Source organism: Vipera berus (assembly GCF_964194415.1).
Source record: "Vipera berus genome assembly, chromosome: 2".
NCBI classification, from domain to species: domain Eukaryota; kingdom Metazoa; phylum Chordata; class Lepidosauria; order Squamata; family Viperidae; genus Vipera; species Vipera berus.
This window is the reverse complement of record NC_138203.1, coordinates 73,507,578-73,531,445: the sequence shown is the minus strand read 5'-3', so window position 1 is coordinate 73,531,445 and position 23,868 is coordinate 73,507,578. Positions and strand designations below refer to the sequence as shown.

At 37.5% G+C, this 23,868-nt stretch overlaps 1 protein-coding gene across 2 annotated transcripts in view; it reads left to right on the top strand.

The window, feature by feature from the left end:
• Positions 1 to 21,806, top strand: part of SPATA6L (spermatogenesis associated 6 like) — a 37,035-nt gene extending 15,229 nt beyond the window's left edge. For both annotated transcript variants that reach the window (XM_081315587.1, XM_081315586.1), the window contains exons 5-13: positions 6,705 to 6,829; positions 8,989 to 9,066; positions 10,488 to 10,751; positions 13,610 to 13,721; positions 15,802 to 15,845; positions 16,328 to 16,503; positions 18,932 to 19,025; positions 20,804 to 20,919; positions 21,651 to 21,806. In XM_081315587.1, coding sequence (XP_081171713.1) covers positions 6,705 to 6,829; positions 8,989 to 9,066; positions 10,488 to 10,751; positions 13,610 to 13,721; positions 15,802 to 15,845; positions 16,328 to 16,503; positions 18,932 to 19,025; positions 20,804 to 20,905 — 995 coding nt within the window. In that variant the 3' untranslated portion in view covers positions 20,906 to 20,919; positions 21,651 to 21,806. The remainder of the gene's footprint in view (positions 1 to 6,704; positions 6,830 to 8,988; positions 9,067 to 10,487; positions 10,752 to 13,609; positions 13,722 to 15,801; positions 15,846 to 16,327; positions 16,504 to 18,931; positions 19,026 to 20,803; positions 20,920 to 21,650) is intronic.
• Positions 21,807 to 23,868: the final 2,062 nt, after the last annotated feature.

The window sequence follows — 23,868 nt, the reverse complement described above, 5'->3', positions numbered from 1 at the left end:
TGACCTTTCAAGCCACATTTGTTAAATGAATCACTGCATTTGTTAAGTTAGTAACATGATTGTTAAGTGAATTTGGCTTTGCCATTGCCTTTGTCAGAAAATCACAAAAGGAGATCACATGACTCTACAACACTGCAACCATCATAAATATGAGTCAGTTACCAAGCATCTGAATTTTTGTCACATGACCCTGCGGATGCTGCCATGGTCAAAAGTGTGAAAAATGGCCATAAGTCACTTTTTTTCAGTGCTGTTATAACTTTGAACAGTCACTAAATGAACATAAGTAAAGGTAAGTTGAGGACTACCTGTATATGAAAAATATTATTTCCTCAGAAATCTATAAAGTTCATTCTTTCTTCTTTTTTATGTAATTGTTGGTGCATAAACAAGAGAAATGCCAATTCTTCAGCCACAGTTCTTATTTCCTTAAGCCACCCCTAGCATCGTAGGAAATTGATAGTGCTTGGAGACCAGTGTTTGGCATTGAAATCCATTCTGGATCTCTGTTAAAACTAAAGGACAGAAAAAAAGGAGCAGCCAATTTGCCTAGAAACCTGAGGCCAGCATGAATGATGGTTGCTGGAGCAATCGTGACACTTTTAGAGCAAGCGATATAATTATGGGGGATGCAAACCTTTTAAAACAAGGGTTGTTCCAGCCTTGGCAACTTTAACTTGTGGATGGCAACTCTTAGAATTCTCCAGCTAGCATGGCCAATTGGGGAATCCTGGGAGTTGAAGTCCACAGGTCTTAAATTTGACAAGATTGGACAGACCTGTTTTAGAGGAAATATTGACATGGTTCTGAAGAGAGGATTAGAATCCTGAGAAAATTGGAGAAGAAAGCATGGCAGAAGTATGATGAGTTATTTCTCTGAGGGAATAAGTATTTTGAATACACTTCTGTGGATTTGCTGTGTGTTGGATGTATAGCCGTGTCTTTATTTCATAGGGTCTGTTTGGAAAATTGATTTAGGAGCGATCTTTCTTTTCATAAAGATACTAAGAATAGCGCTGAGTTTGAGAACTTAGATGTCCACATTTGTTTTATATTGAAACACTATGTTTTGTGACTGGCCATGTTTATTCTCCTACAAAAAACATTTAGGGAATAGGCATTACCCACCAGCCCTTACATGTTCTGAAATTTTCATTTGCCCTCAAAATTGGAAATCATTCTGGGCAAAATAAATGTCCAGATATAATTTAAAGTTCAGGGGAAGCAGCTATGCTTGCTCTGCGTTAAAACTTTCTTAGAAGCGAACACAGGGTGGCAGAATAGGTCTTCAGAGCAAGGACTAAATCCCTTTTGTCTTATTTTCTGCTTCTCTACTTCTTTTCAGTTTGGGTCTGCCTGTATTGATACATCCTTCCTTCAATCACTTTAACAAAAATATTATTTCTAACGGTAACTTTTGAACATAATTATATATTTTTAAAATGTGTTTATATGCCCTCATGAAACGAATCTCTGCAGAAGTAACCCAGCCAAAGTTCTACTGCATGGTACAACAACAAAGCTTGATCTTTCCTGGCAGTGCTGAAATTGATGATAGCCAGAAGTATTTGGGTGGTCCTGAAATTCCAGTTTTGGTAATTGGACCCACTACATGTTGTGGGTCAAGCAATGAAAATATCCTTTTGGGGTGTCAATTGTGTGTATGTGTGTGTGTAGATAATATGGATATATAGATACATAGATAGATACACACACACACACACACACTCCCTATACTGGCCCATTGTTCTTAAGGCAGAAAGACACTTAATCAATATTTTAAAATATTCATTACATCTTACTTTCTGCTCAACTAAAATTCAAGTTCTTTATTATGGCCCTCTGATATTCAGAAGATCTTAGTTCACCAACTCATCAGTTTTTGAGTCAGACTCAAAGGCATGTAAAGAGATCAAAGAAGACTTGGTATAAATTAGGTCCAGCTTTCTTGGTTTTCTTTGATTATTGTTATCATGACAGCTGGATGTGCTTTTTCACTGTTATTGGAACAATCAGGCAAAGTAATTTGAAACTATGATTCCCACTATGTCTGGAAAGCATTAAATTCCCCATATATAAATTGTGACTTATTATTCAAGACTGTTACATCAGCTATTACACAGTGAGTGAAGCAACTCTTAACTTTCACCTAGTATTTGACATTGAGTCTTTCTCCACAAAATTAGAATAAAAATGTAATAGATTATCTCAGTTTTCTACATTTTCATCTGGGCATTTATGCTAGGCTAAGATTGATATTCTTGTCTGCTATCAGTATTTTTAATTATGTCCAACTGCAAGGCCTGAAAAAGAATAGCCTCATTGCCCCTGAATAAGATCCCATCTTGGGCACTAAGCCTCTACTGGTAGCTCATATATAGTCTGGTCACTTCTCCCGTATCTGCCCATCTGTAAACCTTCATCTTCTTCTATGGTTTTCTGTATTCCCATTGCCTGTCAACAGTGTTAGAAAACTTAAATATTACAACAATTTATGGGTTCTGTGTCCTTCTGTATAAAATCCTCTTTGGTGGCTTATAGAGGAATGTTCTGTATAAAGTTTGTCCCAGTGCAAGATGATGTTTTTGTGGAATTTTCATATATCAAACCATTGAAATTTTATTAAGACTTCTTGAAACTCTTCAGGGCACCTTGCAATAGTATCTGTGCAATACATTTCCAAGGTTTGTGTTCTTATTGGGTCTGCACTGTTTGACCAAATGAAAACAAATGGAACTTCTCCATGTTCAGGTAATGCTTCTTTCCCAAACTATGTGTAACTTTGATCACGTTAAAAGAATGCTTGATTAGAGGTCCTAGCCAGCCATATCTCTGTTGTGTTGTTTTGCAGCCTAAACTGTTCTGCTGAACTTTAGTACAGAAAAACAGAGATTTGGGATAGTCTTTAATTTTAAAACTAATGCCTCAAATCACTTTCATATCATTCTCACTCAACATTCTTATTTTCAATTATGAGAGTGTTCCACAATGATCTCTGTGCAAAACTTTGCCAGGGTACGAATTATACTGAAGAATTTCTGGATTCCTTTCATGGCATTTGGTCTCAAAATCCCTTGCATTGCTTTACCTTTCCCAAGTCCAGCTTCTGGACTCCATTTTCTGCAAGTGTACTTGTTTCAGTCTTAGCTGGATTTTATTAGAATTCCATTTATTGGGCCACTCTAAGAAGACAAGATTTTTTTAAAAAAAAAATATGTCTTCTATTGTTTCTGTTTCATTATTTAAGGTTTGGACATCATCACAACATTTAGATTCCTCACGGTCTGCTTGTACCATCTTTACTTTCAGATTGTAGGATTTCCTCAGCAGGTCTAGATTTTTCATGCATACTGCTGAGTAATAAGTCAGCAACATTCTGCCCTCCATCATCTAACAAAGGCAGTTCTTATAGAGCAGGGGTAGGCAACCTCGGCTCTTTTATGACTCGTGGACTTCAACTCCTAGAATTCCTGAGTCAGCTATGCTGACTCAGGAATTCTGGGAGTTGAAGTCCACGAGTCATAAAAGAGCCAAGGTTGCCTACCCCTGTTATAGAGTATATTACAGAGGTCAACAGGCAAGATAATTACAGCATGAATCACCATGTATGAATGCTCTGATCCAGAAAGCTCTGTAGTTAGCACTGAAAATAGGCACATGTAGTTGCTATATACTACAATGGTGGTTTTCATAAAGATCGTAGAAACATACATCTATTATAAATGTATCTGATATTGATAACTTACTAGAAGACAACCAATATTCTACAATGCAATAATTGTATCTTAACGTTCATGATATTGATAACTTTAGCCTCTCACAAGCTTCCTAAAATTAGTGACCAAGAAATAGAGAATTTAAAAAGTGTAACAATGGTGTACAGGATCTTAATATTATATGTTCTTTGCTGAGATGTGATTTTGAAAGTTGTCTACAAATTAACAGGGCAGTTTGACATTGAATTTTTATAGTCATCATCCATAAATAGAATGTGGTACTAAGGGCTAATCAGCCAAGAGCTTAATATAGCATCACACTCCAGTTTTGCAACATTACGCCAAGTTTTCATTACAGAAGGAAGCATAACTTCAGGGTTCTTCCTCCCCCAGGTTATAAACATTAATTATTATACCATTGTAGCCAAATCAGTGGCTTAACAAATCAATTAATTCCAAGGCATGTTCTTGGATTTTGAGAGAGAGTCTTCAGCTATTTATCTCCACGAATTCTAGAACAACCAACCCATTAAAAAAAGGATCCTCACTATCCTGATGGTACTTCCATTGCAATGACTGCTGAATGACCCACATTTAAGACCTCTTCATCTTTTTATTTAGACCAATTGCAACAACACAAACCACAAAGAGAGTCTTGTGATAAGATAAACAAATGATGAGTGTTTGGAGTTCACAAACAGATGCACCTACGTATCCAGTGTAAAATGACTGCTTTCCTGCTTTCTCTCATGCCGTGGTTGTATCACATGTGGCTATTTCTCAAGAGAACGTGTAATTTTGTGTTATTATAATGTGTAGGAATAATCACAATAAACCCTGTGTATCCTTGAAACGTTTGGGGTTTGAATATGCTTTTACATTGGTGTATTTCAACCATTTGGATATGGAATCTTGTATACCGTTAGGTAAACTCACTGGGACCTATTTTGAAGGAGACTTATATATGTTTTCATTGCAAAGCCGCCCTCTCCAGTAACTGGACATTGCGGTGAAACTTGCCATTCCCAAATGAAATGTCTTTGCTTTGCTATTGAAAGCTAAAAATAAACCCTTGCTGACAAAATGCATGATAGCGAACAGACAATACTTTCTGGTGATACCACATGCTTCAAGATAATGAAGGGTCAAATACAATTATATATAATAACGATGCATCCCAGAGGACAGGGAGAATGGAAAATTAAATTCCATGTCACTGAGAAAAATGACATATTTTACAATAAGAAACAGTAGCATGTGCTATATTTATCCATTTTTCCTATGGCTAGGTTTAAATTCTATCAATGCAATTAGCAACTTGCTGAAGCATGTGCTTGTGCTTCTGAAGGGAAAGAATCTTTAATCTCTAGTGAAGAATGCTATTTCATTGATAGCTAACTGAATTTGCCTTGCTCCTAAATGCTTCACTTCGTGTAAATGGCAGATCAAAATCCAGGTCCTTTTTTGACCAGTTGTCCTGGGCTTCCTTTCAGCTTAAGTTTCTTATTTAGAGATTATTGCAAAATGGAGGAGGAAGGTGCTTGGTCTTTGCAAAGGTTCCTCTGTGAGGGGCGGGGTTAAAAAAGTCAGAAGGGCAAATACAGATATACAGTTTGAAGTCCCGCCCCCTTTTTCCATTACTGATCATGTGGGTGTAGACACCACCTTGAGATTTTTTTTCCTTCCACCTCACAGGTCCTCCAAGGTCCCTTCCAACTCTATGATTCTATGATGATCCCTCTGCCCTTAACAGGAAGTACAGATAATCCTCGTTTAGCGACTGCCTCAGGTAGCAACTGTTTGCAGATATGACAGTGATGAAAAAGTAACTTGGTAACCAATCCTTGCATTTTTCTCTCAGTCATGTGTTTTCCATTATAGTCAAGTTAGTACAAAATCGTAAGCAAATATCAGAGTCATGTGATTTTTCACAGCGATTGCTTTGCTTAACAATCAGGTTGCCAATCCCAACTGCAGTCGCTAAATGAGGATTACCTGCATAGAGCAAATCCTGGAACTGCTTTGGACAGCTTTATAGTCCTAAACTGTATTATAACTCAGGAGAGAAATATGGAAACTATTGTTCATGTCGACCTGAGAACATGAAGTAATTTCTTGCAAAAAAGGAAAAGTTCATCAATGGAAGGATTTTATTGAATGACATCTTCATTCTCTCTCTCTCTCTCTCTCTCTCTCTCTCTCTCTCTCTCTCTCTCTCTCTCTCTCTCTCTCTCTCTCTCTCTCTCTCTCTCTCTCTGTCTCTCTCTCTCTCTCTCTCTCTCACACACACACACACACACACACAGAGAGAGAGAGAGAGAGAGAGAGAGAGAGAGAGAGAGAGAGAGAGCCCAGCAGTGCTCCTAATATGTTTCAGCAGTACATTTCAGCTATTATCATTGAAGTCATTCGGCTATTATCATTGAATTGGATGAATAATATGATATATACTCTGACTGCAGTTAAAAAGGTCTCTGGATTTAATGCAAAGCTTTTGCCTGCAGTATATAAATGAAATGAAAATGAAATGAAACTATTGAGGTTATTAGTTGTCTCTTGAGTACAAGCCCTTTTTCAAATTTTACCATGGTGTTTGAACAGGGGTTATTAAACCTAAACAAGCCACAATTGGTAAGTGAATAATAAACCCTGTTTGAAACTGTTTTATAGTTATAGCCCACCTGGTAATAATACAGGATTTATTCATCATGCAGTGATTTCTCTGTTGGGCTGGTTTATCTGCTTGTGTAAAGAAGAAACAGCCGTACATGTGAACACGCTGCTTGTTCCATTTGGCTGAAGAACCCAGGATCCAGTGCTTACCATTATGTACGAACTGTAGCCTATTTGTTGTTCACTGTGGGACAGAAGGTGTCATGGGGGACAGTATAATTACTTGTTTTCTGAAATACGGTACAGTGTGATGAGATTGTACGTTTCATTGGTCAAAATTATTCTATTGGCCACAATTCTCTATTTACTATTCAGATGGAAAAGAGCTGGCGTTTTATGAAACAAACACTCGGTATTTTCTATTTCCTGAGCGAAAACTGACTCCTTCATATCCTGGAGTGGATCGAGAGCTGTTAATGAACATCTACCCTTCTTTCCCGGTATGTTGGTCTGAAATGAGATTGCATCTAGCAGTGACAGAAATGTCTGCTCAGTAACCTGATCTTGAAATGAATTACTTGATCTGTCAACTTCTTGCTTTCTATTTGTGAACATTAGTTAAAAACTCTTAAAAGCATGAACAGTCCCTTTATAGTAAAATCAAAGAGTAAAATATACTATAGTGATAGCCTCGGTTGACATAATAAAAACAGTAGTTAGTAAGTTAGTGATAAACCATTGCACTGTATGGGAAGAGCTTAATTTTTTACTTGGAATTTGGATTATTTTTTAAGTGACAAAGCATATGCCAAAATTTTGGTGTGAATTTTTTTTATCTTATGTGCTAATCCAGCCTTAATTTAATATGCTGTCCTTGAAATGGGCCAGAATTAAAATCCCATAATTCTCAGCAGTTGTCTGGACAGCCCCAGAACTGTGAAAGATAATCATAATAGTAAAGTTGGAAGGGACCTTGGAGGTCATCTAGTCTAACCCCCTGCTCAGGCAGGAAACCCTATACCATTTCAGACAAATGGCTGTCCAGTCTCTTCTTAAAAACTTCCAGTATTGGAGCATTCACAGCTTCTTGAGGCAGGTTGTTCCACTGATTAATTGTTCTAACTGTCAGGAAGTTTCTCCTTAGTTCTAGGTTGCTTCTCTCCTTGATTAGTTTCCATCCGTTGCTTCTTGTCCTGCCTTCGGGCACTTTGGAGAATAGCTCGACTCCCTCTTCTTTGTGGCAGCCCCTGAGATATTGGAACACTGCTATCATGTCACCCCTAGTCCTTCTCTTCATTAAACTAGCCATACCCAATTCCAGCAGCCGTTCCTTACATGTTTTAGCCTCCAGACCTCTAATCATCTTTGTTGCTTTGTAATAACAGAGATTTCCTAGATGCAAATTGTTGGGTTTGCCCCTTCAAATTTTGCCAGATCACATGACTGTTTAATGAAAAAATATATTAAAACGTTATAACCATTCTCTCTAGTCATTCATTTTTATTATAATCTGATAAAGCTGTTGCAGAGAACTCCTTTCCATCTGTTAATTCCTTTTTGAATATGTATTTAACGCTTGTGCAATATTGAAAGTGCCTTTTATGTTTCCAAATTGAAATAATGTTGGGAAATAGCAACAGTGACCTTAAGAGCCAGAAGGGAGACAAAATAACCAATATCACAGATTCAGGCTAGTGATGTCAACAACCTGTAGCCTAGTCCCAGGCTAGGGGCATGGTGGGGCGGTTAAAAAAGCTAAAATGGCAGTTGTGGCTACCTACATTTTGAGAGCTCCCCTTCCCAAATTGTGTCATGATTTATCTAAAGTAGCCATATATAAAGGTAGTTCTTGACTTATGACTGGTCAAAGTTACAACAGATCCCCCAAAGGTACTTAAGACCTGGATTTGAAGTTCTGATGGCTGCTTTCCAGCACAATCATGTAATCACATTTTAGGCACTTGGCAACTGGCCCACACTGGCAACCATTTATACTATTCTGTAGTCACATGACCACAATTTATGATGGTTTTTTTTTCAGAAATTGGCATTTACTTCTGGTTTATGACAAAAAAATACCAGTTTTGGACAATTGCTTTGCTTAATGACTATTGCAAAAAAAAAGTAAAATCAAGTAAGTGACCTGCTTAACAATCAGCATATCTTACCATAATTCCAGGCTCAATTATGACATAAGTCAAGGATTACCTGTAATAAGTAGGTCTAGCAGACTCATTGGTTCCTTCTGCTGGAAGAAAATATAGTCTATATAAAGTTAGAAATTGATTCAGCATGATTTAAAAGTAGAACACATATGTAAATCACACTAAGCAATTTGCTTATCAACCCTTACGTTGCTGTTCCTTGAGATAATTGAAATGATATGATAGTTGGCATAACTACTAGCTAGAATCTGAGCTGCAAATAAAAATATTGGAAGCAATTGGTAAGTTTATGATGCAACCTTTACATGCTTATTTAAAGTAACTTGTAAGCACATGAACATATTAACTGTTAATTTAAATTTATATCTATTTTACCTGATGTTCTTCAAATTAATGAAAAATACACAGTTGCAATCTCTTGTAGTGCATTTATATATTATCTTGTTCTGCATGCATTTATTTATATTAATTCCTCGTGTTAAAATTGTTTAAAGGGCATTGCACCAAAATTAGAATTTTCAACAAGAACAACTATTACAGAGCTTCCACTTCTTCCCAGCAAGTGGTATAATGTAAGTAATTTTAATAAATGGTCATTTTTAGACCCAATTGCATTTGCTCAAATTTATTTTTTCCTTATCTCTACTCTTAATATAATGCTTTGTATGTTTTAAATGCTTTATTAAGACACTTAAATCCATAATGCAGTCTTAAAAAAGAGAGCAACAATAAACAAGGAAGCTTACTCAGATTATCTGAAAATAATAAAAATTAGAAGGTTGTCTTCTATAAATAGTCCCATTTCAAGTTCAAAATGCACTGTTCCAAGTTCAAAGCAGGTATTTCTGACCTTATCAAAAGTTTTCATCTGATCATTTTGGAAGTGTTTTGAACTCCAAGTGGGCTTCCCTATTGTAAATTCAAATCTGCCTGCTTTGAACTTGAAGTTAGCAGGAATTAACTAGATTGGGCAGAGACATTTTTTTAAAAAAGATTTAACGGTACAGAGAAATAGGAAAAAGTACAGTAATGAAGTACTTAGCTATAATAAGAATCTTTTTCCTGGAAGTTTCACAATTTTATCCATGTCTGTGGGGAGATGTTAGCCCTATGTTTTTCCCAGCTCCTATCTTGAGCAGAGAGGATCTGGGGCAATCTGACTCTGAATGTGATCAAGAACCACATTTCTCTTGGGGATGTGGATTCTGTGGCTGGATGTTACAGCTGTCATAAATACATGCTGGTTGCCAAGTGCCCAAATTTTGATCAGATGACTGTGAGGAGGCTGTGATGATTGTAAGTCCAAGTTACAGCTGCACTGAAGAAAGTGACATACGATTGATCCTTGGACTTACAATCATCACAGCCTCCTCACAGTCATCTGATCAAAATTTGGGCGCTTGGCAACTAACGTGTATTCAAGACAGCTGCAGCATCCCGGGTAATGTGACCACCATCTGTGACCTACCTAGCCAGATTCTGGCAAGCAAAGTTAACGGGGGAAGCTGGATTCACCTAACAACTATGTGTTTCACTTAACAGCAGTGATTCCCTTAACGGCCATGGCAAAAAAAGTCATAAATTTGGATGCAAGTTCACTTAACTGCCTTGCTTTGCAATGGAAATTCAGGTTCCAATTGTAGTCGGAAATCGAGAACTACCTGTAGTCAGTGGCTCTAATGGACCATTGTTAGGGGGGGAGGGGGTGCTCAATGGAGCTCCTGAACCAAATCTAAAAGCGGAGATTCAGTTCAACCCTGCTGTCAATTTGTTGCTGCAGCTGAAAGTTGCTGTAGCTGCCAGCCTGTTTCCATCATTAGTAGGGAGGATTGGATACGTTGAGGCTCCCCGTCTTGCCCAGAAGGATTTTTTTCATGGGTTGAGGGTGCAGCCCAGCATGGGTTCAAACAGCTGCCTCTGGGATATTACCCGTACCATCGTGCACTGCCTTCCCAGCTGATTCTTGAGATTACAAAGCAGGTATCTTTTGCAGGAGCGCAGTAAAATCAAGTTACAAGGGGTGCCTTCAACATCACCTGAAAAAAGGAGCCTCTCACCAGTGCAACACAAGGCAGCAAAAAGTCGGAACTGCAAGAGACTTTCAAGGTCATTTGAGTCCCGCTCCTCACCCCCAAGCCCGAGACGGCATCTCCAGGAAGTCTGCAGAGATAAGCACCAGCCACCATCTTCCCTGAACCTGAGAAGTGTTCGGTTCAAAACAGAAGCAGACCACCGGCCACCTTTCGTAGTTAGGCATGTAAGTCCCCAAAATATGATGAAAATGTTCATTTCAACCTTGGGGCGATTTTCTCAAATTAAAGCTTCAGGAACATAATGTTGTACAAAAACAATGTGCATCTTCCTTTTGGAGTAATCCATGTTAAGAGGAGTAATCTATGTTAAGGGTCTCTAGGACAAATGATAGAACTTATTACAGCTTCATTCCATAACAATTAATTTTGGCTGAATGGTAGATTTCAGCTGGGACAATTAAGAACGCTCATCAGGAGTAATGTTTTCAAAGCTTATGCCAATTAAATATTGCAAACTGGTTGGAACACAAAGAAGAGGAAGGTTAGAAGTTAAATATTTACCTATACTACTTGGGAGGGGGGGCACCTTTCCTTTTTCTCTTTTCTTGTTTTGCAACATTTATAAACAATATAGTGAAGATGTTGGCTTTAACCTTAAATTATACTTTTTATATATCCTAAAAACTAAAGACATACTGCTTATTATCTTTTATTAATGTTATATTGACTGGCAATTGCATATGTTCAGTAATCATTTGTTTATCCGTAGGTAATAACTTTTTTAAAAAAATGCATCTTTGCTTTAAATAAAGCAAAAGGATGATTAAGCTAAATTATAGTCATTTTTTTTTAAAAAAGAACACACCAAATTGGGCTGATTAAAGAATTCAAAATTGGGCTGATTTAAAGAAATTCTGTTTTTCATCTTGTTTTTATCTGCATACATTCAACACACACTTGAATGTGCTGTTGCCAGATCCAAGAATTTGTTGACAATATTTGGTTCTGTTGCTGGATTGCTTCCCATCATCCTGACCATTAACCATGATGGCGTGGTCTGATGAGAGTTGTAAGGGCAGACCTTTCTTATTTATTAATTTATTGATTTGTTGAATTTATATACCGCCCTATTCCCGAAGGACTCAGGGCGGTTCACAGGGCAATTAAAACAATACAAAAAAGAATAAAATAGAATTAAATTAGTAAAGCCCACAATTCCTAATAACAATAAAAATTAAAATTTTAAAATTAATTTCATATAATTTAATTAAATACTTTAAAATTTAAAATTCTTCTGCCTGATGCTAGGCTCTCTCCAGTGTCATGAAAATAGTCCTGATTTGCCTCAACTTCCCATGTGTGTTTTGCATTGTGCAGAAAGTACGTGTGTATGTGTACGGATATAGATACATATACATACTTTCAGTCAGTTTGTTTTACTAGCATATAACCATAAAATGAAGAAGTTCTGACTGTCATTTTTTTCCTGTGGTATAATAAAAATTGGGGAAGTAGAGTTACTTACTAGTTTAAAGTTGCTTGCAAACATCTACAAATGCTGCCAGTATGCCTCTACTCAGATGTAAGATGCACATCTATCGCAGGGGATTCTTGCTTAATAAGAGTCTTTGGTCTGGATTTCTGATGAAGGATGTATGTTGATTTCAAAGAGATTCCCACTGAGCTTAATCCAGGTAAGCATGTGTAGGATTCTGGTGTAAACCTACTACTATCATCTTCAAGCGATTATAATGTTTTCCAAGAAAACTGTATGGTGCAATTTTCACTTTTCTTCCCATCCCAAAATTAATGTTCCCTTTCTTGTCTCTTCCCTGCCCATACAGAGACAGTTATATAGATTTCTTTCTATATAACTAACGAAAAAACTTTCTTTAGAAGTTTTCATAAATCCAGTGTTTCAGTGCTCACAATATCGCCCCTTTCCTCTGCAAAAGTTATAAACAAATCAATACTACTCTTGGGAAGTCATCCATCCCAGCGAGTACAACCATTTCTCCTATTCTCAAGAAATGACAGGATTTAATTAACAGCAAGCCACATAATAGACTTAATCCACTTGGGTCTATTTAAACAGTATATGTTTATAAGAGAATGATCCTTCTCTACACTTGATAATGCAAAAGTCTATATCACCCACTATTTGGAGGTAGGATAAAGTCAACATCGTGCAAGCTTATGTGCATTGATTGATTGATTGATTGATGTGCCATCTTTATTATTCAAGGTAGTGAATACATCCTTCCTCCTCCTATTTTCCCCACAACAACAACCTGGTAAGGTAAACAGGTTAAGAGACTGGGAATGGCCCAAAGTTTTCATGGCTAAGGTCATGATCTCTGTCATTCTAGCCAGGTGTCTTAACCACTAGAGTAAACTGCCAATTAGTAAATTTACCTATACCATTCTGATTCCCCTATCCTTAATTTGAAAGAGACGTGGCCAGGACACTGATTCATTCAAAGGCATTAGAACTTCCAGTTGCTTCATTGAACTAATTCTGAATAAGTAAACAATGTAATCACAATCAATAGGGCAGACTGACCCAAATTAATCAGCTAGAACAGTAAGTAATAAGAAAACAGCCATAGTTGGGTTCTTGGGAGTGGAGATAAGTGGATCACAGTGTTTTCATCTCATAATGTATGGTATATTTTAAGCCAAGAAATGCATTAAAAATTGTAGTCTGAAAAATAAATAAATAAATACATAAATAAAAAGCATTCCTTCCTATCTACACCATAGATGTGGACCATATAAAGACCTCAAATATCCCTACACTAGATTTATACCCATCTTAATGCCGGGTCTAAAAGCAGCCCACTTGTTAGGTAATTATTTTTTGAAGTATCTGCAAAACCTTTTGACTTAATTCGAGTTTTTAAATCAGCCAGCTAGTTTAATATTTACTTTGCAATGATATTAAAGCTAAGAATTATATTAAAGGATGTTAGGGGTAAATGAAGATAAGTAGTAAGTGTACCACGCTCCCCTGAAACTTTATTTCAATTATTTCAGTATTGTTTAGGATTCCATTTTGAGACTATTTCCTCATTATTTTTAGGTGGATGCTTCTAAAGGTTTTTCTGAGGAAGTTCGGTCTCCCTTATCATATCGAAATGCAAGACAGAGTACCAGCACTTCAAGAAATCCTCACAAATACCAGTTGAAACGAGGTACTTACTCATTTATTACACATTGATTTATAACGTTATGTCTGCTTACATCTCAGGGGGTTGTCACATTTTGATGCTATGGGGGCTGAATTTTGTCATCTTTATTCCTTCTGATGAATTCTGGAGATCTCCATTGATCATGGTTGTCCCATCTTTTGGCTTGCCTGGGCTGCACTGAGTGAAGAGGAATTGTCTTGGACTGCATATATAACTGTCTAGGGCTGCATGTGGACTACAGGCCATGAATTGGACATACCGGACATACCGGATCTGTTCTAGATGCTCCTTGTGACCATTTTCCCATGCGCTAACTACTTAGATCTTAAATACATCAGGACAGTTATTTTAGAGCAAAGGCAGAATCTCTAGTTTTATTTAGTAAATGAAAGTTTCTGTAAACTACAACAAAGGTTGCTATGGGAGACCACAGACCACATGGTTGGAGTAGTTGAGTAATTCTAGTGAATGATGACGTGCTTCACAGTCTCCATGGCCCAGAAGATCATCCAGATCTGTGATTTAAGCAAAGTTTGTTTCCCATTAGTAATCTTGTTTCTTTTCTATATCAGAAGTTGATACCTTTCTTAATGGCATACAATTAAGATAGAACATGGCACATGATACATACCCTACGTATTGCCTTTCATGCTCAGGAAAAATGCTCCTCAGGCATCACAGTTTGTACCTATATCTGCTGAGTCCTCTTTCAGTAGATTCTTCTTGCAGTCAACACTGCATGCCCTTGCAAGGTAATATTATGCAGGAAATCTGGAATAGATTGTCCGTGAAATAAAGGTGCAGTTGTTACATAGGTCTGGAAGAGAGCCAAGTAGCTTTCATTCGAAGTCTTCCAAGTAGAGGGATTTTATTTATTTTTTCAAATCACAGATTTGTGTACCTGGGAAACTGCCATCTATTTCTCTGATCCTGACCCAAATCTGTCTTTACAAAATAATGGTAACTGAGATAAGCTGCTGTCCCAGATGCTCGTTAGGAATCCATAGATTTGCATTCTTCTTCCAACTTCATACCATTTTTGTAACTGTTTTAAAAAATTAAATTTTGTTAGATAAATTTATAAACGTTTATATGCCAGGATAAATAAGTATTATTGTAAATATTTAATCAGCATGGTACTGTAGAAGGTGCTTTCAATGATGAAAACACTTATGAGTTAGTCAGTTGTGAATAAACTGTGGCGTTTAGCCAGCTAATAAATAATCATAAGCATCTATATTGCATACAGTTCTTTCTCTGGTTTTCAAAATGACGTGTGACATGGGAGTTAGCTCTTCCTTGCCAAACCATTTTCTCAACTGCCAATAGAAAGAAACAAGTGAGGTTGTCTCTTTTCTTGAAAGCCCAGTTGTACGTTGTCCAAATTCTGGCAAACAAAGGAACAAAACCTTACCTGCCTTAGTATTTCCTTTGTTGAGCTCAACATGTTTCTTTTTCCTATTGATCAGGGGGAAAAATACCCCAGTCTAAATTTCAGGGAATCTGGGCATTGTGTCGTTCTAAACCAATGCATATCACCGATAAATAGACAACTTTTGTGCTATCTATCTATTCAATTTCTATAGTTGCCCATCTCAGTCAACGACTCTGGATGGCATACAATTCAAGGAATATATTGCAATCAAAATATTAAAAACATTTTAAAACCATAAAAAGAATTCAGAAACATCCAAAATATACCTATATCTAATTAAGTCCAGATTACCCAGCTCCGTGCTTTGACCTTCCCCAAATTGTTGCACTTCAATCTTTATCTACACTCCAGACCGTTATTTATAGATTGTTCTATTCTTAAGCATTAATCAGAAGTTTTAATTCAGCTGGAAGCTGTAACCATGCCCTGTATTATATACTTTTAATAAATATAGCCTAGATCCATGCTGAAATTCCAGACTGTACCTGAAAATTGATGAGGGCTGGATGACAAGTATTGCAGAAAATAGATCTAACTAGCCGTATTAAACTGTCCTGTGATCTTTCATAAGCTATCTTTAACACACAAGACATGTGCAATATAAGAATTATTTGCATTAATCAGAATGCTTCTTTCTGTTTCTTGTAGCAATATCGTTCGATAACTGGAAAACCACATCTCCAGCTGCTAAGGTAAACATTTGGGGTGAGGTTTGTAAAAACATGGCTAATAAGTTGGTTGACGAATTCAGAATTCTGGATCATTGAACAAATTATTCCATTGTATAGTTGCTACATGCCTTCTGATGTGTGAACTCCATCACCACCACCCCTCCCCCTCCCCCCAATACTGCAATGGTCAGCTAGAATTCAGAATGGGAAAGGGCCGAATTATCAATGGATCTGATATTGTAAACTTGGCCTGCGTGAGATAAATGCTTCTTCCGTACAGGTGATGGTACATATATGAAAATCCGGAAGTTACATTTGCCAGCTTCCTCCCCTGGAGGTCTGTTGATTCCATTGATAGTCATTCGGTGACAGCCATCTGTGTCTTTCTTTTTGACAATTAATTTTCCTTGTTCTGACTCCATCTCCTCCATCTCGTTTTCCTCTAGATGTGTTTGGAGTCTGTAATTGCGTCTCTTATTGGGAAATTCTTTCTTTCCTCATAGGTTATCAGAGAACCGGCGGAAGGCCAAAATTTGGATTATGAGTCATCATTTCATGAAACAAGGACATCTGCTGCCACTTATGCATGGAAGACCCCTGGTCTTTGCCACAGAAGTTCTTCCCCAACCCATTATGAATCATCGAGTCCTAGTGGAAGATGGGCATCTCCCCAGCACAGGTTACCAATCTTAGATAATTAGGGGTTAAGTGTAGCACCAGTGGACCATATATCTAGAGCAGGGGTAGGCAACCTTGGCTCTTTTATGACTCGTGGACTTCAACTCCCATGGCTGGCTCAGGAATTCTGGGAGTTGAAGTCCACGAGTCATAAAAGAGCCAAGGTTGCCTACCCCTGATCTAGAGCATATCCTTGTCACCAGAAATTGTTGAAGCTGCAGTTGCTGCTGCTTATTGCCTTCATCGATATCAGTAACTGTCATAGAATAATTAAGCTCCATCTCTCTTGTCAAGGAAGACTCAAATACCCACTTCTTGGTGATAACCTCTATTACCAGGAAAGAGGCTTATTTTTCCCTCCCTATCACTGCATAGGATATGGGAACAGCTGTCTAAGAACCATTGTAGTTGCAAATAGAGTCAGCAATTAGAAGCTCAGTTCAGCCAAGGCAGCCAATTTTTTTGTCAGGAAGTTTGTATATACTGTAGCCTCTTTTGGATGCATTATATCTTGCTTGCTCATGTCTTCTTGAAAGATCAGTTTTACAACTTATGATTGCATTCAGATCTGGCTTTTTATGTTGATGCTCACTATCCTCTAGTCCTGAAAACACCTTTCAGCAATCAGTTGATTTGCTAGTAAAATATCTCTAAGGTTTTTAAAATATTATTCCATTTCTCTAAGCATCTTGTACTGTAGTCTCCCACTGTTGCAGCTACACAGCAGCTAAGAAAGTACAGATAAAGACGTAAGCAGGAAATTAAAACAAATGATTGCTTCAACAGAAGAAATAAGGTTGATTACATTACACGTACAGGAAGTGAAGGTTAAAATTAAAAGTAACATTCATGTTAGAGTCCTCCAGAATGCTATAATTAGGGCTATTTTTGAAGTCTGCTTGGAAAGGCCAGCTAGCATGAAATTCAGCCACTCAATTTATTTTATGAGATTTAGAAGCTGCCTGGCTTGTATAATTGGCACTAAAAAAACCCTACCAAAAATTCCATGGTCTGGACATGCACACTGCCAGTAACTAAATATAACCAGCAGGATTCCACCAGGATCCTACTCCAAGGTCTGGAAGAACACTTAAGATTTGGCTCCCACCCTGATGTTCTGGACCTCTGACGGTATCATTCCATTGGGCAGGTGCCACTTGACTAAAGAGAAAACAAACTTCCTGGATCCCAGTAAATGGTGTGGTTGATTAACAGGATCCGAAGCACACCAGCTCTACCTGATCTTATCAAACTATAGGAGATAGACAGTCCTTCAGATAGCCTGGCCCTTTTATGTATATTTGAATAGATTTGTCCACGCTGTTGACAATGCTTAGCAAAACTCCTGCTTCCCATCTTTTTCTAGACACAGTTCCAAGACCTTTAAAACTTTCGGAAAGGGAACAGTATTGACTTTATAGCCCTTTTTCACTGTGAATCATTTGTGAATCTCAGAGAGAAGGTGGTGTAGCCTGGCAGAGTGCCACTTTTTCTACAGTGATTCCAGGACCAGAAAGCAGATGTCTACCTTTCATTTGAGCATGTCCCAATTCTTAAAATTTAGAGATCAGCTAATAGATTTTATTTATCAAATCCTTGGCGATATCTGATGGATTTTTAATATTTTTATTTAGTGCATCAGTGTCACAAATTGGAATAGTTATTTTTTTTTATATACTCTCTGTAAAATTTAGATCAAAATTTTGTTGCAAGCTGCCTCAAGAGAATTTTGTTAGGGGGAAAGTAGGGGGAAAAAGTGGCAATGACTAAATAAGATGTACTTCGATGAAAGATGACAATGTCTGGAGTACTTGGCTATTGACAGTTTAAAGTGAAAGTCTTCTGCATTTTCTTCACTCCTGCTGACTAAAGGATACAATGCAGTGATGCTGATCAGCTTAGATTAAGAAAAATATGAGCTAAGATCTAGGCAAGTCCCATAAACAATTCTGACCTTGTGGTATAAATAGAAAAAAAATCTGGGAGAATTTCACACATTTGAATTGCTTGGTAAAAGAGATACTTCGAGTTCTTAATCAGCACTTTAGCAAAAGTTGATCTCTGCAGTGACATTTACTGTTCAAGTGTTGGTAACTTGTGAGCCCATTTTGCAGAACACAAAAATTGAACATATATTGCAATCATATTGAGTAGTAAAGAGTGAAGAAGATCCATTACTAATGGGGAACCTGTGGAAATGCGAGCAGATGGAAGTTGTTGTGCTATCTGATGGGATCATCTGCCTAGACCAGGAGTGTGTCCAACCTTGGCAAGTTTAAGACCTGTGGAGTTCAACTCTCAGAATTCCCCAGTGAGCCATGCTGGCTGAGGAATTCTGGGAGTTGAAGTCCACAAGTCTTTAACTTGCCAAGGTTGGATACCCTTGGCCTAGACAACAGCATGGGTATTGAGTGTCGGATGTTTTTCAGATTATACTCCAGCCCCAATTCCAGCTGGGAGGAGATTAATGAGAGAGTGAGGAATCTGCTTACCTCTCCTGAAGCCAGGGAAAGGCTTTCCATTGTGAGTACAATGTGCTTAACTGGGATACTTACTTACTGTTTTCATATTTTATTTTTTTATCTCATTGCAAGCTGCCTGCAGTTGCCTCTTAGTGAGATGGGCAGGATACGCATTAATTAATTAAATCAAAACTCTTAGGCATTGCAGAGTAGCAAAATGGCAGCCAAGTTGCCGGTTTTGACTGTTCAAATGAAGGTGAAAAAGTCATAGAGAAAGCTCATCTTCTGCTTTGATTAATTGTAATGTCAATTTCCTGCATTATATTTCAGTTTTCCTCTCAAAAGTCAAGCACTTACTCCTTGGCAAGACTGGCCTTTGCTGAGACAATAAATCTGTCTCTGGGCTGGATCACGTGGTATTGCAAGATAGAGGTGGCCTTCCAATAGTTGAATGCTATGGTAGTGATGAAGAACGAAAAGGAGGGAAAACCACTTAATCGTGGTTTTATTATCATCATCTTCATCTCTTTATATGAGCAAAAACAATGGAAAGTGTGATATATTTAGATCAAGCAGATGATGGTAGCTTTCAAGAGTCAGATTTGGAAGTTCAGCTCAAATAAGGAGAGAGGTGGATCCTTATTTCCTACACGTGTCATTTATTAAGCAGCTGTTTGTTGAGGCTCTCTCTGCAACCCTTTGACTGATGAATTATTTTTCTTCGTTACATTTATATGCTAACTTTCCTCCATGGATTGCAAAATTGAATTTGTTGAACATGGATTTTGGTAGCTAAAATTGTATCATCTATGCAGGGGGTCACATCAAAGAGATTTTGGGGAGAAACAAAAGGATTATAGGAATTTTAAAAAAAACCAAAGATAAAAAGTGTCCTAGCAAGAGGAATCTTTTCCTACCAATACTCCTTCCATCACTTAGAAAAAAGCCTTTGCTGTCTGTACATCAAATGCTAGTTCCCTGTTGCAGCAGAGAAACTAGAAAATCAAAAGAAAAGGGGAATGAAGTATCCTAGAAAAGAATTTTCTTGGATTGATGGCATTCTAACTTTGTATTCCAACTTTTTCTCATTTGAATGTAATAAAACTCGTTTGGGACAGATGACTTTGAGTAACAGGCAGCAAACTCAGCAGATGCTTCTTGCTCTATATTTTTTAGCAAGCTAATCTGATCCCTGGTTCCTAGATGGATGGTTTGGAACAGAGTTATTTAGATAACTCACATTTAAATTTTGCTATAAATTGTTGCTAAAGACAAAACCCCATAGTCACATGACACCAGTACCCATTGTTGCAGAAAGGCTTATGAGTTGTTTGTCAACTAAGCCTACCTTAATTGTTACAACGGTAGAGCCACTAGCTGTAGATTAATGCACAGAATTTGTCTTTGTGAATCTTCTGGTTCTCATAATATAAAAGAGATTGTTCTTAGTACTGGTGCTATTTTCTATTCAGAAATCATGTAGATATTTGATCTCGCCTCCATAATCCTCTTGTTATGCTCTGTTTAAATCAGAGAAGCTGTTTGCACTCGTATCCAGTGCTCTATGTTGGAGGTACAGATCCATGTGAGTTAACCTACAGTGACATTACTTGCTGTTGTCTCTCTAAAATGATACATACTTGTGATGAACATTAATAGAAAGCTACTCCGACCAACAATGTACAGAGAACAGTGTCTTCCATCATTTCTTCCTGAACATGTAATCATAAGCTGTTTTAATTCTTCCTGTAACAGCTGATATATTTGTTTTTAGTTGGGAACATTTAGCATTGCTGGTCATGATGAATGATCCAAGTTAATGGGACAAGTATTTTGCAGGGAGCCACTGATTTTGAGATTGATGATGTCCTTGAGAGAAGGTCCATCTCTCTGAGGAGTTCCCCACACTGTGACTCAACAGAACAGAGATACAGCTTGTAGCTATGGTTGGCAAGGTAGGTTTCTTAAGCAGTCTTGTCTTTGGGGTGGCAGCAATAGCATATTTCGGGTAATTTTAAAAAAAAACCTCAAGAAGGTTATAAAATCATGGACGAAAGCTGTCAGATAAGCCATTACAGCAATATTATAGCCAGGCATATTTCTAATGTACCCACCCTCCAGAACAGTTGGAAAATAAGGAATCACTTCTATGGAGAAAAATGACATTTCATGCAGGATTCTTAATATCGCTGTTTTCCACAAAAGCATAGCAAGGCTATTATTTAGCACTTCAAGACAGTCTAAAGTCCAGATGCCAACTGAATGGTTAGCATTGCAAATCAGTCGGCTAAAGTCCAAATGCCAACCAAACTTGACCTTGGATGCTTAATTAAAGTTGTTTAATGGTGTTAGCTTTGCTGGGTCCTGATGAGTCATGCATTCCTGGAAAACACTAGGGTTGAGGGATAGATGTCTGGATTAGCATGCTGTGATCCTAAGATAAGTAAGTAAATTCCCTAAGATCTAAATTGCAACCACTTGTGAAATGTCTTTATCTTTTTTTGTCTTAAGCATTTTTTTATCCTATCATTCATAGCCTGCAGCCTTTAAATTAAGAATAATTCACAGCAATGCTATTACAGTCTGTTGGAAAATAAAATCAATTTTTGTTCAAAGTGGAGTGTTTCATATACTGGTTTTCTATTTTTCTTCCTCTAGTAATGGCTAATAAGTATCTCTTTTGCAGAAAGAGTGCCATGGTTTTATGATATAGCCTGGAAGATTTATTGCTGGCAAGGTCTTCACTGCAAAATGAAGATGATGGAAAGTTCATTCTCAGCATGAAGTTATGTCAACACTGATTTGAACACAAGTCACTGCTGTACGCTTGCGTTGATTAAACTGAGGATTTATACATTTTGAAAGGAGTGTAAATATATTGACTTATTAAGGTTGAAGGCATAATCATGCAGATGCACATGCAGTTTGAATCATTGTTTCAGGAAGGTTGTGTATTGCTACCTTAAGATGGTCCTTAGTGGATTTAAAATTAAACGCCTTACCGAATTTAGGACAGATTGATAACCAGTATATTTTTAGTCAGGTCAGTTAAGGAAGTTAGTACATAATAAGAGTCCGTCTCAGATATATTCAGATTTAGAATATTAATTCTACATGTTTGGAGAAGGTGCTGGAAGTGCTCAGATATTTAAAGCAGAGATATGTCCTTTGCTGAAAGCCTATTCATTATAGTGATGGAAAGGCTGCCAATGTCACTCCATAGTTGCTGTTCCTGCTGTAGAAGATGATTGGGGAAGCCTTGAATTAAGTACATTCAAAGATCTTTTGTTGCTACTCAACACACTACTAACATCAGTCCCAGAACTGGAATAATAGTTATCCTTCCCAATGAAACCAGTCAGATAGAAAAATGTGTGAAGGTATATATGCATATATCCGTGTATTTATTTATGTATGCGAATACATAAACACACAGTTAAAAGACAGTTGTATAAAAAAGCCCCCAAAGCCCCCTGTGATCACACAACTATATTGGCTTTGAAAGTGGTGGTGTCTGTTCTACATACATTCTCCAGTATCTCTAGTATTATTCTCTCTGGATACCATGTTATGTACACTTAATTTGGAAATAACTTAGAATAACTTAAGTTTAATTGGAAGAGCAGCATGATGGTCTAGTAATGAAGGTGCTTGCCTCCAACTGAGAAGGTTGAGAGTTCAAATCCTAGGCAGTGGTGAATGTTTCTCTGTTTCTCAGGGCCCAAAGAGAAAATAATTTGCTGCAAACTCCATGTAGGTGTCAGGAAGGGCATCCGGCCAGTAAACACTCAGCTGGATTCAGTTGCCCTTACTCTTACCCAAATTAAAGGATTACAGGGTCATAAAAAGAAGAAAAAAGTTTAACTGGTTTTAATTCTTAGTAGACATATGTACTATTAACTAAAGATGGAATACTAGGATAGTATAGGCATTTACAATGTTTGGGTTTGTTTGTTTTATTTACATCCCATCTTTTATTATTTTTCATAAATAATTCAAAGAAGCTAACATACCTATTACTTTTGCCTCCTAATTTCCGCACAACAGCTTGTGTGGTGGTTGGGCTGAGAACAAATGACTGATCCAAAGTCACCCAACTGGCTAAGGTGGGACTAGAACTCCTAGTTTCTAGCCTGTTGCCTTCACCATTACACCAAACTGGCTCTCTCTGGGTTCCCCCCCCCCTCAGTTTGTAAGAGTAATCTGTGCAGCAGAAACCAACATGAATTTTGGAAAGTTCACAACTAGACATATGTCTCCAGGCTTCCTTTGGCTTTGCCAGATCCTTGGAGGAGACCTTGTCTCTATAAAAAGTCAAGGCCTTTACTATATGCTCACCCTACAACTTCACTAATAAGAGTGTATATGAAAGTTCAACAAGACATGAACACCTATATATTGGACTCCACCTTACACATGGAAACCATAATTTTTATTCTTCACTTCATATTTTTAGAGACAATGATCTCATTTACTTCATTCACTGGACTTCATCTCAGATTTACAAGTATTCATTCCACATTTAAGAATAGAGTTGATTGACAAAGTGCGATTAAGTCAGTATCAATCCTTTATAATCACATCAATTTTCTCCAAGATGATCTGTCACTAACCCAGGACTTCAGGTTTTCTAATGGTGTGCCAATCACTACTATAACTGAATCTATCCATCCTGGTGCTGGTCATCCTTTTCTCTTCCCTTCCACCTTTCCCAGCATCAGAGCATCATACCAGAGAGCTAAGTCTTCATATAATGCATTCAAAGTAGGATAATTTGAGCCAGGTCATGTGAGCCTTAAGTGAGAGTTCTGGGTTTATTTGGTGATCAATTTGTTTCCTTGGCTCTTTCTGGTATTCTCAAGAACCTTCACTAACTTCAAACAGCAAAAGAATTAATATGCTTT